The following is a 16,915-nucleotide window of genomic DNA, read 5'->3' on the forward strand; positions in this document are numbered from 1 at the left end:
TTATCTTTAAATCAGCAGTTCACTTTTGTTGAAGCAATTTTCGGAAATATAATGTAGGCTACTGGGTAGTTCAGTCCTTCCATGGTTAGTCTTTCTCTTGCTACTTGTCAGTACGAAGGCCAGTTCATCAGGAAACTGAGCCATTCTACATTTCCATATAATTTCCATGTAGGCCTATGACTAGTGGTTAGCTTTTTTGACGCGTATGATTGTTAAGGTTTATGGGGCGCACTCAGATTCTACTGTAAACAGAGCTCTCAAAAGACTCTCTGTTTTGGTAACAGAAAGCCTAGCCCCAGGGCACTTGGTTTTATCTAAATGCAGGCTTATGTTTTCTCAGGACAAGCTTTTTGTAAGCCTTGAATAAGGTAAGTCTTATAATTGGATATTTATATCAATTAAATAATGCTAAATTTAAGAATACTTTCTGAATAAGAAGCCTTGTTTGGTAAATGTTGTATAAATGTAAATGGATGGGTTATGTTGTGGTTGGTCTCATATTTAGGTCTGCTCCAAGGACTGTAGGCTGGATGTTTGTGTGGAATGCATAGTTTTCCTGAAGGCATGAATGTTTGAGTTCCTGTCACTCCACAGAAAAAGATGGGTCAGGATTATGATTCGCTTTGACATCAGTGACCTTGGAAAACAGCTAGCCTAACCAATGAAATCAATTGATGAAAAGCAATCCCATGGTTGCTCTGTCTCATGCAGCAAACCATTGGGTTCAGTTATTTATTATTTAGAAAATCATAAAGCCTATCTTCTCCCCTAGTGCTCTGCTTTCAACTAGCATACTTCCTGTCATTTGTTTCTTTTATGGAGCTTGAAGAACTGGATTTGCTTCAAGAAACGGAAACATTTACAATCAATGATAATCATCATTGTGTTTCTTCCCTCATGTGTCTGCGCAGGTAGGTGTCTGTCATATCAAGACCTTCGCCCGCTGGTGGCCAGGGAACTGTGAGCTGTCAAACAGGTTAGGTAGCTGGGGGGAACAGCAGTGTAGCGGCCCAATCATCAGCCAACTGGACAAACAGGGAAACTTCATCTTTAACCACACACAAGGACAAGAATAAAAAGAGTATAGCGGCTAAGCTGAACTACAACCTCTGACTTGATTTCACTTTGGTCGTTATCAGGTTTATCAGCCTACTAGAGCTGCCCATTAAGATCTTCTTGTCGTTGCTGTTCTGTATCTAAACCTACATTCTAAACCAAATCTTCACGTTTAAGCTATACCACCAGCATCACGATACAAAGGCAAAGAAAAATATGTTTTTAATATAGCAATACACTATATGATTATTACTAATAAGCCTAATTCAATTGTTGGGTAGCTGTCTCAGGGTTAGTGTAGTCCTCTCCTATTCCAGCCATTGATGCAGCATGGGTGTGACTTCCCCAGAGCCACGGGCAGTGCCAAGATAAGCATCTGTCGGTGTAAAGGAACAGTGTGCCATGATATCCAAACAATCAGCATTACAAACAATAAACCATGATAAAACTTAACAGATAGCTAGCATTCAGCCCCTTTCTGTTAGCTTACATTCACAGATCCCCCTTGCTCAGCATTAGGATGATTCTTCTCTGCAAGAAGACTAGGTCAGTGTGTCTGAAATCATTCAATGAAGTACAGTAGAAATCAACAATGTTGTCAACAGGTTTTTTTTTTCAAAGCAGAAAGTGATCCCCATCAGTTTACTGTCGTAACCCATTCCTGTAAACTACAATACATCAATCACATGACATGTGGGCGTATCAATACACATCGTATGTGGCATGAAGGGCAGGCAGGCTGGACATTGTGATCAAAGCACGTCGTAGTCTAGGGGCAACACTTAAGACCATTTGCAAGTTTCCCCTTTGTGTACCTTACAGTACACATCAGGCCTTTTAAATCATGTATGACCAGTGTCAGGAACGTTACTGGAAACTTCAAGAAAGGAGGCTTTCCTCTGATGGGCTGGAGCCTGGGAGGGAATTACGACCCGTCACTCATTCCATCTCTCTTCAGCAAGACAAAACCCTTAATGCAATACGCGTAAAATCTTGGCGAGGAATACACTGTCAAGTTCTGAGCCAAGAATGTGGGTGAGCCAATAAAGTGTTAAAATGTGTTAAGACTAGACAGGTGTTTGAGAAGTAGGCAAGACAAAACTCACTCTTGACCTTTCTTGTGTGAATATATTTCCAGGCAAAAGGCTAGTTCAGTTGAGTGGAGAGACCGGTGAATGTTTCAGTGGCCTTTGATATATCTTCAGGATGAATCCTCAGGATATGCCACATATTTCTTGTCAAGTCTAGTCGGAATTCAAGGTTATTTTATCAAAAGTATCTTTGATAAAAGTCACATTTATGTCAGCTTTCATTGATACCCAGACTTAAACGTGTAGGACTACATTTACATGTATTCATTTAGCAGACGCTTTTATCCAAAGCGACATCCAAGAGAGAGCTTTACAAAGTGCATAAGTCACTGATAATAACAACAAGATAGCCCCAAAGCATTGCGGGTAGCTAAAAACAAGAAGTACACATTGTGAACAACCAAAAATAAGTGCTAAAGGGAAGAAACCATAAGAGCATGTAGTTAAGCAAGTTACAATTAAACAACATGAATCTCTAAGTGCAAGTGTACCTGTAGGAAAGCAACAAAAATAGGATTAACTAAAATAGAATACAACAGTTTAAATCAGCTACATAGTCTTGATCAGAATTCAACCATAAAAAGAAAACTGATTTGCAACTTCTGCGTTCAAGCCTAAGCCGACAAGAAACAACATTGCACATATCCAAGTGTGTTCTGGGTATAACGGACAATATTTAGGGTATTGTGTAACTTGCACAGTGCATGGCTGTCATCAGAACAAGTTTGTCAGGTCAGACTGGTTATTTGAGGCAAGGTCAACTTATAGCCTACATCATATCCCCTGAGTGTCCATGTAGATGTATTATTGTTCCCAAATCTGCTCGATTTCTCACCACCTTTTGGTAATGTCTTACACATTGTTAGGGATCCTTCTAGCATGATTATCTGTTGTGTTTGATTCAGTGTAAAGCCTGAATAAAATCACTCTGTATGCCACTCTGTACACCTCTTGGGTTTTTGTGCGTCTCCACCTGTGTGGTAATGGCAAAGGATGAAAGGCTGGGGCTAGCTAGTGCTATGCTTGCAGCTTGACATCCCTGCTTAATTAGTGGAAGTATTTGAGGGCGACCTTAGGATGAAGAGTGGCAGTCTGCAGTTTATTGGCTTCCCAGTGCTAAGCTGCTAAGATTAGCTGCTGCCTGATCTGAGAAACAGAATTGGTGGAGGTCAGGCCACATTCATGGCTACTGTGGATGGCACATCCACGTCACACTTGGTCTGAAAAGTATGATTGTCGATGAACCTTCTTTTGCAGTGTAGGTTGAGTATGCCCAACACAGTCAAGGCTTTTTTGTTGACAAAATAACCAGCCTTGCCAGTGGCTATACTTAAAAACTAGTTATCATCAAAGCTTGTTGTCGCATGAAAACAAAAATCGAAATTAACCTTCCCTAAACGAAGCCTTAGAAATATAAGGCCTACTTACAACATAATAACTAACCCTAAATGGGTGCGTGATTTACTCCACATTGTAGCATGACATTCCCTGCAGTCTCCACACATTGTGACTGTGTGAGTGTTACGTGTCTACTAACAGTTCAGAGGAAGTGTGCTGTTATTTACTACAAGATGAGTAGACCCAAGTCATGTTACTGTGAGTAACAGCCTGCATTCGACCTCTGTTCACTCACATGCAGACAAACACAACTCAGACCCATAGCTTTAACCTGACAGGCTTTTCATCACACACTGGTTCACAAAGAGAAGATGATGCATGGGCTGGAGGATGCTATCGATGTTCTCTACCTTCGGCAGTCTGTTACGGTCTTAAATCATCCACACAGTCAGCCAAGACGATCCCTTCCATCCATAGCGAGGAAAGGCAGTTAAACTGCAGCACTGCAGGTGGAGGGCTTTATCAACTCAACTGCCAAATAATCAGGGGACTCTATTGACCTGCCGATGATAGGAGCTCAGTGGACTGGCGTTAACCTCATGACTGAAATGATGACAGCTATGGCAGCTGCTAAGTTGTGGGTGTCCCTTTGTTGCCTCCTCTGGTGGTAGTGGATGTGGGCTGCTGAGATGCTGTATGAAGGGCCTGATCATGAGGTAAGAACTACTACAGCAGGTTCACCCGATACAGCAGGAATCAACAGATGTGTTAGTAAATCACAAAAGAATCACCCATTTGAATGACACAACACCTCTCCAGGGGAGTGAAATGGCATCACGTGACCTGAAGCAACCCAGTCCCTCCCCTCCCCCTCTTTGCCTGCAGCTGGTTGCCATGGATTTATCATTAACCTTCTCGCAGCATGGTCAGAAGTCATCTCTCCTCTACATGAGCTGTAGAGAGCTGACTGGCTGGATCAATGGCTGTCTAACTGAAGTTTTAAATCCGTGTTTTTTTTCTCTGGTTTGTGGTACTCTGTTTTGAAATAGCTCGGCAGGCATCAGTGGCAAGATTAGGATTGATGAGCAGTTTGCAAACCCCAGGTGGTTGGCATCAGAGGAAGCGTAAAAGGGGTCCTAGTGTGCAGCAAACTCCCTATGTTAGGCAATTGCAAAAAACTCTGTTCACACAGAGTTCTCTCTCTCTGTGTCCCTCTCTGTCTCTCTCTCTTTCGCACAGCCTACACACATGCACACAAATACACAGGCAGTCCCAAGGTGCCTCTGAGAGAAAGTGACGGTGGCCCAATTGAACAGTCCTGGCTAGTGACACGCTGCCTCTCTACCTGCCTCCCTCAACTTTCTCTTTCATCTCCCTTTGGCCTCGGGCCTAGAAAACACAGTTTTCTAAAACACAGAAAACACAGTAAACTAAATGTGCAGCATTTTCCCCAAAAAGTTGTCAGAACTGATATTATCTGTCTCCATCCCTTATTACCAGTCCCACGGTGTGTGAGCATTAGCGTGAAGTGACCTTGTATTCGTCCTGACAGCCTACACAAAAACTGCCTCCCACTGCAACTCTTTACCTCAGTTAAGTAGCCCTTTGCCTTATTAAAAACGTCCCTATGAAAGATTTACTTTGAGGATTTTACATTGCATGAGCATAAGTTGTGTCAAATGCAACCATCACACACAGCTCCCTGATTGAGTCATTGTATGTCCATTTGATTTGTGTGGTACTTGTGTTGAGTAGTTATCTTCACTGAAATTAGTGTGTTGACTAAGTTTTGCCATCGTTTTTGTCAAACAAATAAACAATGGATATGCGTCTTCTGTGCCAACAGTATCTCTCTTTCTGTTAACATTACTTTGCTATTACATCCTACACATCTGCTGAACCACGGCTAGCTAGTTAGCTAGCCTGGAGCTAATGCTAACAAGAGTCTGATGAAAGGCCTGCTAAGCCTGCCCTCATGCATGAGCATAACTGACATGGCACATAATTATTGACAAGCCCTACCCAGTGTGAAGGTGGCAGACATTTAGCTAAGTTCCCCAAGGGTATAAAGGCTGCTTGACACACTTTTGTACAGTAAATAGGACAAGTTCCTGACAAAACAAAGTGAAGTGTGCCAGGTCAGGAACTGTGACAGCCCATTGATCTGGACGTTTGGTTTTGACTGTGCAAATATGCCATAGGCTTTAGATGCCTGGAGGGTGACTTTCACCCATTCAACATGGTGGACAAACCTAAGACACACACACACACCATGGCAGAACACTCTTGACACTGCTTGCTAAGCAAACTCAGTTTAGCACAAGGCCAATTCATTTGACAAAACAAGCAGCTTGGTAACAGTTTTTCATTCAGTGGATTAGGCTATGGTTGATTCAGGCCAAAAGGCACATTGTCACATTTCTTGCCGGTACCATATTAGTGGTAGTCAAAAGGAAGCACATGTTAACTCCATGACTCCAGAGGTCACACAGACGTAGCTGACGTGATGTCAGCTGACACAACGAGACCTCCGTGTCAGCCTGGAAGGGAGGTCGAAGAATCACCCCACAAAGAAATATCCCGTCTGACGTTTTTAGGAGATCGTTTTCCTATGTTATCCCAGAAAGAGAAATATGGTGGGAATGGTAGGCAGCTCCAAGGATCTGTCTTGAGATGATGTTGTTATGAACACGCTGTGTTTTCCTTTCCCGAGAAGCTCTCCCTGAATATTTCATATGGCCATCAGCTCTGTCTGGGGTGCTGGTGATTACTTTCCAGCTGGTTGGGGGGGGCAGCTGCAGCTGCTCTTCTCTGACAGTTATTCAGGAAACACCTTCTCGATCACACCAGGCTGTCACACTTTGCTCTTGAATCTCAGAGAGTCCGTCTCCGTTCTGAACCCTGGGAAAATGGGCTGCATAGTGACTCTTAATAGGACTTTAATGGACAACGTAACAATATTGCTGTGGATTATCTTGCTTTAATGTAGGCCCGCTGGGCATCAGGCTAGCACAATGCCAGGTCCCATTGACTTGAAGTGGTGGATTAGGGTTTGCCAGAGTGGTATTACTAACACATTGCAATAGCAATTGACCCTCAGGTCCACACGTTGTTGAACTTGGCCAGCCTCTCTTACCACTCAAACACCCCCCTCCTTCCCGTCTCCTCTGAGTTGAGGGAGAGAGAGTAGCTGTTGTGTGTGTGTGTGTGTGTGTGTGTGTGGGAATTGGATCATTGAGCGTTGGCACTCTCATACACACCTCTACAAACAGACCTCTCTGAAAACACAGTCCAGCACTATCACAGTCGACAGTTCCTCCCACTCCAGTCAACAATGAAAAACACGCCAGATTTCCTCAGTAATAATATGACTTGTGTGCGTGTGTGAAGATGTCATTCTCAACGGCTGGTGTTTGGTGATTCATCCTCTGGCTGTGTTCCTCCGGGCGGGCAGAAGAAGGGTGTTCTACAGGATACAGTGTCATGCCCTGCATTCCTCAGTCCTGCACAACAGGTTCTGTGTCCGTGGGCCGGGCCACCTGAGAACTGAGGGGTCCATTGAGCCATGTCCCACAGGGTTTACCCTAGCCCACTTACAGAGCCTTGAAGACCAATTTGAGGCCCGACTACGGTAACTAAAGCTGCCCCAATGCTATGGCTTGAATTCAGTAGGCTAGGCAAAATCAAATGCCAGCATACACCAGACATTTCAACAACACAGTTTAACCCACTGGTCCAAATCGTTTTCACCAGCTTCCCTCTCCTGTTCGATTTCCACTCCCTTTCAGACTCCCATTTTGCACTTTGAAGCGTCCTTCCTCCATCGCTCCGTCATGCTCCACAGCCTGGCTGGAGGAATGAGAGCAGATGGAGGCCAGTGAGTGTGGAGGGTGGGGAAAGCAGCATGACAGGCTCAGATGGGTCGCTGACGTTGATGACGGCAAACAGAACTGATCCATCATACGCAGACACTCTCATGCACACACCTGTCATATCAGATATCCCACAAGACAAGCGAGGCATCAACATAGCGTTTTTAGATGACAGATTGACAGGCATATGGTAATTGGTAAATTCCCACTTTGGTTGACTGCTGGTTGACTTGTTGGACCACACAATCCTCTCTCTAACACACCCCACAAGATTTTTTTCCAATTACAAAGGAAATAAATAGTCGGCTGTATTACAGGAATATGGAGGGGAAGTGGAAGTGGGAGTTGATAGCCTTGCTATCTCTAAGCACACCAGTGTACACATACACACACTTTTGTGGAAGTTCTCACTCAGTTCTCTGTTTCCACCCCCCCCCACACACACACACACACATATACACACACACACACACACATATAAACACACATACACTACAATCCCTTATGCACACACATTCCTGACCCCTCTGAGCCCTCCGGATTCCCTCCTTCCTTGAGGATGTAGCTGCTGCTGGACTCTGTTCTCTTTTCTCCTGCCCTCCCCTGTTCTCTCCTACCCTCCCCTGTTCTCTCCTGCCCTCCCCTGTTCTCTCCTGCCCTCCCCTGTTCTCTCCTGCCCTCCCCTGTGCCCTCTTGCCCTCCTCTGTTCCCTCTTGCCCTCCCCTGTTCTCTCCTGCCCTCCCCTGTTCTCTCCTGCCCTCCCCTGTTCTCTCCTGCCCTCCCCTGTTCTCTCCTGCCCTCCCCTGTTCTCTCCTGCCTTCCCCTGTGCCCTCTTGCCCTCCCCTGTTCTCTCCTGCCCTCCCCTGTGCCCTCTTGCCCTCCCCTGTTCTCTCCTACCCTCCCCTGTTCTGTCTTTTGCTCTCCTGTTCCCTTCTGTTCTCTCCTATTCTCGCTATCTCTCCTCGCCTGTCCTCGGCCTGCCCTCTCTCCCTTCTCCTCCTCCTCTCCTCTCCTGTCTCTCCTCCCTGGGCTGGCCCAGAACTGCTGATGAGTCAACATGTTTTCCTAAGTGAGCGGCATGTGGGCAGGAAGAGCTCCAACACAATGAGCTCTGCTGAAAAGTTGACCATGTGAGGTGCTGAGATAAGAGCCTCGCCCGGGCACCAGGCCCCTCGTCCCCCTCCTCCCCTCCCTCTCTCCTCCTCCTGTGGTACTGTCCTACTGGCCCCCACCGGCCTTCAGTGGCCCCTAGACCGACAGCCTCCCTTACCGACAGTTTAGCCCTGTTTTCAGTGGGCCGGGCAGAACTCGTATGGAGTCTGTCTTCGTCCCTGCTCAGAAACCCTTGAATATTAACCTCCAGTTACTTAGCTAGGTGTGATGCTTTTGAGTCTATCCCTCTGTGCACTGCTTAATACCTCAGTTTCGGAAATTCTTTATGCCAGTATTGTTGGTAGATTTATGAAGCATACTACCATATTGGCTATTGTTGGTTAAATGTTTGACCATTGTTTTGCGTTCCCTGTTGTGTGTGTGTGTGTGTGTGTCGACTGCAGACTATTTGTTGTTTGGCTCACAAAGCTGATGAGGTTCACATTGACAGGCAAAGTGTGTGAAGTGTGAATTGAAGAGATGTGATTGGTTGAGAGACCACCTACCCACCCTCTCTCCAGCACAAGCTAGCCTACAGCAAGGCAGATACTATCAAGAGGTGTGAAGCAAAGGAGAATTTAATGAAGTGTTACCTCCTTTGGGAACTGGAGACGAGAGAGACATGATAAGAGTGTGGGGAGAGACGAGAGAGTTAGTGTGTGTATGTGTGTGTATTTATAAGTAGGTGTATATGTGTGTGTGTGTGAGTGAGCGGTTATTGTGTGGTTGTGGGTTTGTTTGTGTCGGGGGGGGGGGGGGGGTTGATTGTGTTTTTGTGGAGTTGGGAGTGCAGAGAAACAGAGATGAACTGCTCCTTCCAGAGATCCAGCCAGGGGTAATGCTTGGTGTTGCTGTGTTGAGCAGTGGCAGTGGAGTAGAAACTTGTTACAAGGTGACACGCCACACACACACACACGCACTGAAAAGTCAATATTTGGTGTTGGAGCTTAAAAGGCCATTATGCACTCACTCTGACGCTAGGCTGGGTTGAAATTGGTTGGTTGGCTAGTTGGTTCACTAAATTGTCCTCAAGGGCCCATGCCTCTCACAGAGAGACAATGAGAGGGAGAGTCTAGAGACAGACAGGCAGCCAGCCAGCGAGAGACCACAAGACGGAGGTTCAAGCCTATAAAACATTAGCTACCATTACAAATCATTCATGTATGTAGTTGAATCATTTGGTCCAAGTGCTGACGTTAGCCAGTAAACCTATGCCTGAGAGGGTATTATGTCAGTTTGGGTGTTTAATAGGGTATGAAGAGAATTTACCCCAGTATTTGACCCCTTTAATCCAGCACTATTAACGGGATTTTCTGCTTGAGTTGGTCAACTTTCTGTTAAGGAGACTAATTTTTGTTTGGGAGCTTAAATCCATGTTGCGATGTTCAGTAACATGTAGTTTTTTTTCCCTCCATTGTTTTTTTACTCATGGAGATTTTGGACATAGTCTAACCAGAAGTACTGCCCAGGCTGTAATCCCTTACTCTGATTCAGTAGTTGAAACCTGTTGTGGTTGTATTTAGTTTATTTATTTTCTTCCCAAAAGTCCAGTCGTATTGCAAATTCATCAATTGTGTTTCCCCTTGTTCAGCTGCAATACAACTCTTACCTCCATTCTCTAAGGAGTAGCTCTGTTGCTGTTCTGGACTCATGGAGAGGAGTTCTGCAGCAGGAAGGATCTCCTGTAGCTCACTAGCTACTTCGTCTTTATATTTAGCATCAGGCTGCTTTGCATACAGGTCATTTCCCCCCCCTATTCAATATTCCAATCAGAGCCCTAACACAGTTACCCCGGGAACAAAAGCAGTTACAGCCCAGTGTGGCCTGTCTTTGTCAGGGGGCATCATGATTGAAGGCCAGACCCATTCAATTGGGGAAGCTCAAATATGATATCAGAGGGGTCGTGGCCATCTTTCTTCATTGTGTGTGCTTGATTCGCGGGCCAAACATAAATCATTGCTGCACCATTGTCACACACAGGACACGCTCACAAATGCCAGCACTCCCCCTGAGCCATTTAGCTAGCTCGCTAGCCTGGCTGTGTTTGGGAGGCATCCAATTTGGCGGGTGATCTGGGGAATATTGGGTGGTGGAGGGAGTGGGGGGTCCACAACAGAAGGTAAGCCTTAATTGCTCAATTGGCATGCCAAGCACCCTCCCGGTCTGATGGTTATTCAGGCTAGATTTTATCCTTGTATATGGAGGTTAGCTGAGTACTGATAATTACGATGATAATGATACGATAATCTACTCTACATTGAACCAGTTCACAAATGATGCCTGTTCCACTGTAGGTGTGTGTGCGGATGAATGTGTCTGACCGACAGTAAAGCAAGAAAGGGTCTCCCACTGGTGTGCCCTGAGATAAACCACCCTTCACCTTGGCTGTGACCCCAACCAGGCCTAGCAGCAGATCTCCACCCGTCTCAGTAGACCAGATAATCCCACCCACAGCATCAGCGTGCACCACCCTGGCTGAGTGCTTTGCTATGCACTCAGCAGTCAGCCCTCTCAGGCTAACAAGCTAACAGCTGCCTCTGAGTCTGAGTGTGAACCAAGGTACTGTTCTGGAGATTAGAGAGAGGTAGGTTGTCGGAGGACGGCGGGATGTCCTAGATAATGAAAAACAGACACAGATGTGTGTGTGTGTGTGTGTGTCCATGTGTGTTTGTGTGTCCCAAACTGGCAGATGTTGAATAGGATTCAGATTTTGTGCCGCACACGTAATATGCACACGCATTTCAGACTCACACGCACGACGCCAACTCGCACTTATGCGCACACACTCACAAAGATGGAGGTGTGCCCACCCCCCACACTCTAACACACACGTACACACACACTGTGTGCAGACTCCTGGGGGTTTGCAGTAGACAGCCACTGTATTAAAAGGCACGTACATACCTTTCAGATGTGAAGGATTGAAAGTATGATCATCGTGTTTCATGCAGACCCACTCCTCCTCCTCTGGTTTACTGGAACAACTCTTTTCAGGCATTAGAACATATCAGGCTATTTTTAAACGCGTCTCTCCCTCCTCAGCGCTTGATGTGCTGTTGGATTCTTATGGCTGGGCTGGCTGGACGGCAGCCTAACGATTATGAGAACATATGTTCAGCTGGAACATGGAGGCATTAATGCCTGGTGTAATTGGTTCACTTCTCAGATCCGTTTAATGGCCAATACATGTTTATGTAGCCTGTGTAATGTGACTGCTGTGTCTGGTGGCATCTGTGGCATGAAAGAACAAATCATTTGTTTACTGTTATATGAAACTGACTCTGTTTCTTGTTTGGTTTGCAGATATAATTGAAAGGAGTGAACTGAAGACGTTCTTTGAGAGCAACTGCTCCCAGATTTATTTTATCTTCTATGAAAATTTCATAACACTGGAAAGCAACTTAAAGCAAAAAGGTAAGATCCATACAATACGGTGAACTTGTTTTCCCATGACTTCTCTGGCAGCCAGCTAATTAGCTTACTAATGGCATTATTAACTTTAGAATAGCAGGGTTTCAAGTTTGACACAAGTTTTAAGCCTCTCCCTTCCCTTAGCTCCTCAAAGCCAATTACATAAACATTAATTCAGAAAGCTGGTGCAGAGAAAATACGATTTGATCATCCAACCAATGACTCGTCAGCGATTTGGGACCATTAGAGGCAGGAGGAAAAAGCGAATTAGAAAAACCTTTTGCTCGAGCCCCCCAGAGTTGCAAAATGAATTTGCTTCGACTGTTGGGAGTTGTAGGCTAATTATTTCAGCAATGAATGTACAATAGTAAGTGTGACAACTTGGAGAGAAATACGTGTGGGGTGGTTGCGGATGGACTACGATATGGTATTATGTCCTATGATTTTAAGGGCCTTTAGTTCAATAGCTTTTAGCAGTGAGAGTTGCACTGGAGAAAGAGGTGCCGATGGAAGCTCGTGCATCCAGGACTCTTCTCTCAGGTTTCCTGTCTCCCTTTCTCTGGGAGATCTACGTCCTGCACACCGGTCTTACACCACAGACCCGCTACCCCTCCTCTCCACCTCCTCCTCCTCCCCTCGGCGGCCTCCTTCCTCCACTCCTCTCCCCCGTCTGAGTGTGGAGATTGATTTAGAGCCTGTGGTTCTCTCACTGTGAACTCCTTAGAATAGAATGTGGAGAGGAGAGACCAGTGTTGCACGGATGTCTGGCTACCTCTCTCTCTCTCTCTCTATCTCTCTCTCTCTCTCTCTCTCTCTCTCTCTCTCTCTCTCTCTCTGTCTCTCTCTCTCTCTCTCTCTCTCTCTCTGTCTCTCTCTCTCTCTCTCTCTCTCTCTCTCTCTCTCTCTCTCTCTCTCTCTCTCTCTCTCTCTCTCTCTCTCTCTCTCTCTCTCTCTCTCTCTCTCTCTCTCTCCTCTTGGTTAATGCATAGTCCCTGTAATGCACACTCATCTGTTGGCCTTCCCCACCTCCCTGGAGAGCCAGCAAAGCAAGAGAGAACCACCTGCGTGTCCGATGCTATCGTCATTACTCGCTAATGCTAAAACCTTCAGTAATGGAGGCCCTTCACTGCTCTCCACATAGGCTGTACTCTCAATAAATGTCTCCAAATGTCCTAAATGTGAAAGCTCAGTTTGTTTCGATCCTCATCCTCTTTTCCTAAGACTACTCCACTGCTTTTGCAGTTTGCGGAGAATGAGGTCAGAGTCCTCAGCCCCCACATCCTCAGCCCCTGCATCCGTCTGGCTCTGACGGTGGCCTGAAGGCTTCTGCTCGACATGCTGTGTGTACTACAGTAACAACAGTGGAAACTGTAGGTTTAATAGAAAGGTCTGAAACTGACCATAGCCCCCCCCCCCCTTGTCTCTTTCAGGGAACAAATCTCAGAGGGAGGAGCTGGACTCTATCCTCTTTATTTTTGAAGTAAGTGACTTTTCTACATTCTGGCTCTTTGTTTTCTTGCTGTGATTCCCTTGTCTATGATTCTTACTGACAGCCCCCTGCATCCATCCAGCCTGTTTACTGCAAGACAGGGGAGGGACCAAAGTTTCCATGGTGACGCGCGGCCATTCCAGCAACTTCCTGGATTTACTTAGAAACTGGAAATGAATGGCAGAAAATAGACACCAGTGTCATTGTTTTTCACCCCAGGAGTTGGCGGATACCTTGCTGGGTTTGTTTCTGTGTAGCCGTAGCTCAGCAGAGGGCGTGTGTTGTGTTTGTGTGTGTGTGTGGTTGACAGCAGAGCACCCTTCCCCTCCTCTCATCTTCTCCATCCATGCTCACGTGTTTCTCCTGGAGGTTATGTCTCCCACCTTGTTTTCCCACCTGACTGCAGGGCCAGGCTCCGGTTTCCAATACAAACAGGCTGCTCTCGGGTTACATTTGCTCAGGGCAGGGCTGGCAGGCCGCGAATCAGAGAGAGAGAGGGAGAGAAAGGGAGAAGGACAGGGAATGACAGTCTGTTAGGGCCTTTCAGTGGCTGTGTGAGAGGAGTGTTCTCACTGTGTCAACAGGTCATTGTGGCCCGGGAGGGACAGAGGGAGGGGATCCCAGGGCTGGGTTCCAATACTCTCGAGAAGCATCTTTCCTCACTTCCTTCAGGTAGCTTAGAAAGGTACAGGTAGGGTTGCATTTGCATAGAAGTATTGGAACGCTACCCTGCGCCACCCTGGTCTGGCTCCAGGCCTATGGACACATCCATCAGTCTAGACATCTCTAATGGAGCCTCCCGGGGATTTACATATCATCATGTCACATCTCAGCCTGCTTATCAGTGTCTGTCCGGGCAATGTTTGTCCTGTTTGTGATTGGTGACGCAGTCTCACAGGTGCCACACACTGTAGGAACAAAGCATGCTGTGTGGTTTGTCATGTTTTTATTTGGATAAAGGTATATTAACGCCAGTAGGCTGTTGTCACTGCTTGGTTAGGATTCGTACTACAAACTGTTATCCCAAAGGGTAGGTTACAGAAAGTCTTTTAAGTGTCATCTAAGGAAATGTTTACAGAACTTTGACCCCCCCCCCCATCAAACTGAGATGCATTTTTGACAGTTTGTGCTCCCTGCCTAGTGATGTAGAACCAAGCTACAAGTCAGGCTCCTTCTCTACACACATACACACCAAATGCGCACACACACACACACACATACAGAAACACACCAGATACACACTACAGTACCATCTGACCTCTAAATATAGCCCTGGATTCCACGCCGTGTTACATATTTATGGGGGGGGGGTATCCTTTCAAAAAACAGAGCTAATATTCAAAGCAGCTTAAACCCTAGCATAGCCTCCTTTAGCTGCGGTTGATGGCTGGTATTCACACTGTGTCGAGCAGATAAGCTGGCGTTGAGTGGCGTGTACAGGACAGATACGGAGGGCTTTGATCCTCCGCCCGGCCTACATTGTGTCGACTTCACTTTGAGCCGTAAGATTAGAGGCGGTGGATCCTACTTTTGTTGTTTTGCACAGGCCAAACAGTAAACGTCCACATCCACCTGCTGGCTCACAGCGATGCTGCTCGTTAGCCCAGACTGACTCAGATGGGATTCATGTTTACATGTGAGGGAATTGGGGTGCTGGCGGGGGGGGGGGGGGGTGGAATGAGCCGTGCTCAAAATGAGATGGAAGACAGGCCTGTGCACCTGCCAAAGGAGGGCATCTGTTTGATGCTGTTGTTGTTGTTGTTGTGACACAAACACCCAACAGCTCTCTCTCTCATCAGCTGTGTCTACTCTTGGTGGAATGTAGATTGAGTTCCAATAACGGGATGTGACCCACTGTGCTCCTGTTAGCGAGGGCATTTACGGTGAGTACATTTCATTAGTGTTAGTTAATATACTCGTTCAACCAGAAAATAAGCACCAGCCTCCACTAGACCTAGACGTCACAGACCTTCACAAATATCTGTGTGTGTGTGTGTGTGCATGTGTGTTTTGATAGCTGTAGGGACAAAGCCATTACTTCGCACCCCCATGTTTCCTGACACATTTAATCCTTTATGAAAGACCCCCTTTCCCTCCCTCCCTCCCTCCTACCTGTCTCTCTCTCTCTCTCTCTCTCTCTCTCTCTCTCTCTCTCTCTCTCTCTCCCTCCCTCCCTACCTCTATTCCTCCATCCCTCTCTACCTCCATCCCTTTCTCTTTCCCTACCTCTATTCCACTATCTCTCTCTACTTCCAATCCCTCTCTCCCTTTTCCCTCCAGTGATATAAGATTTGTCAAAGCCACTGCCGTCTCCATTTCAGCCTACATTGGTCCTCCCCCAGGAAGGTATAAAAGAAGGTTTCCCCGCCATCAGATCCCCCCCCATTTGTCATTCTGACACATTATTTTCTCCATCACTCTCTCTTTCTCTCTTTGTCTCTCGATCTTTCTCTCCCTCTCTCTCTCTTTCTCTCCCTTTGTCATCGTCTTCCTCCCTCTCTGTCTTCCTCTTCTCAGATAGGTTACTTTGATGAGGCGACAGTAGGGATTACCTTAATGCCGTCGTGTGGTATGTGACCCCCTTTCTCTGGATGGCTGTAGTGTGAGGAGCAGCCCCCCCCCTCCCCGAGCCTGCTGGAGGAACGGCGTCTGTCTCTTTTGTTCTCTGTACCCCCCCCCCCCCTCCCCTCCCCGCCAACACCACCACACACCGCCTACCACATCCCCACTCCTCTCTTTGTGTCTGCTTCCACCGAGATATACACACAAACGCTCACACACACCAGTCAAACCAGCGTACGCGCTTTCAGGTGGTGACTGGTTATGTGTACACTATAGATATGTTGTGTGAGATGTAGTCGTGTGTGTTGCATCAGACCTCCAGATGCTGCTGTGCTGAGATAAATGCCTTTGTTCTTGCCCAGCACACACACACACACACACATGGACACACACACCATAGCGGTGCTACCACAACACACCTTTCTAGTCCCTCATCTGTGTACCGTTAAAGCCTTCACTGAGAGGCAGGTCAATGCCAGGGAAGGAAATCAATTTATATATGAGCCATTGAAGCCTTCACAGAAGCCATCACATCCCTTTTGAAGCAAGCCTATCAGCGCCACAATCTATGTCTACTTTCCTGCTAATCATGTCACTGGACTGATCTCACCGACCCTTAAGATTCCTCCCATCCCTCCTCATCTCAATGAGGGACAGTGGCATCATTGAGAAGGGGGACTGTCACATGTCGACCACATGAAAGGGCCAGTGAATGGACGGTGTCGGCGAGGCGGCACGCAGCGTGTTTGCTAAGTCACGGCGTGAATGCCACCTCTGTTCGTCTGTGTTGTGGCCCGTCGTAAACACACTATAGCCTCTGTGCCCAGATGGGCACTGACTGGGCATAATGGCTGCTTTTTTGCTGGCACTGCCACCTGGCTGTCACCTCTATGCTTCACCTCCTGTCCTCACTGCCAAACAGGAGCAGGCTAAAGGGCTGTGAG

At 46.7% G+C, this 16,915-nt stretch overlaps 1 protein-coding gene across 8 annotated transcripts in view; it reads left to right on the forward strand.

The window, feature by feature from the left end:
* ralgapa2 (Ral GTPase activating protein catalytic subunit alpha 2) overlaps positions 1 to 16,915 on the forward strand; it is an 87,687-nt gene that overhangs the window by 3,617 nt on the left and 67,155 nt on the right. For all 8 annotated transcript variants that reach the window (XM_084676515.1, XM_084676488.1, XM_084676451.1 and 5 more), the window contains exons 2-3: positions 11,813 to 11,923; positions 13,351 to 13,400. In XM_084676515.1, coding sequence (XP_084532641.1) covers positions 11,813 to 11,923; positions 13,351 to 13,400 — 161 coding nt within the window. The remainder of the gene's footprint in view (positions 1 to 11,812; positions 11,924 to 13,350; positions 13,401 to 16,915) is intronic.

This window comes from Hypomesus nipponensis, chromosome 3 (assembly GCF_054491055.1).
Source record: "Hypomesus nipponensis isolate SF chromosome 3, ASM5449105v1, whole genome shotgun sequence".
Classification (NCBI taxonomy): domain Eukaryota; kingdom Metazoa; phylum Chordata; class Actinopteri; order Osmeriformes; family Osmeridae; genus Hypomesus; species Hypomesus nipponensis.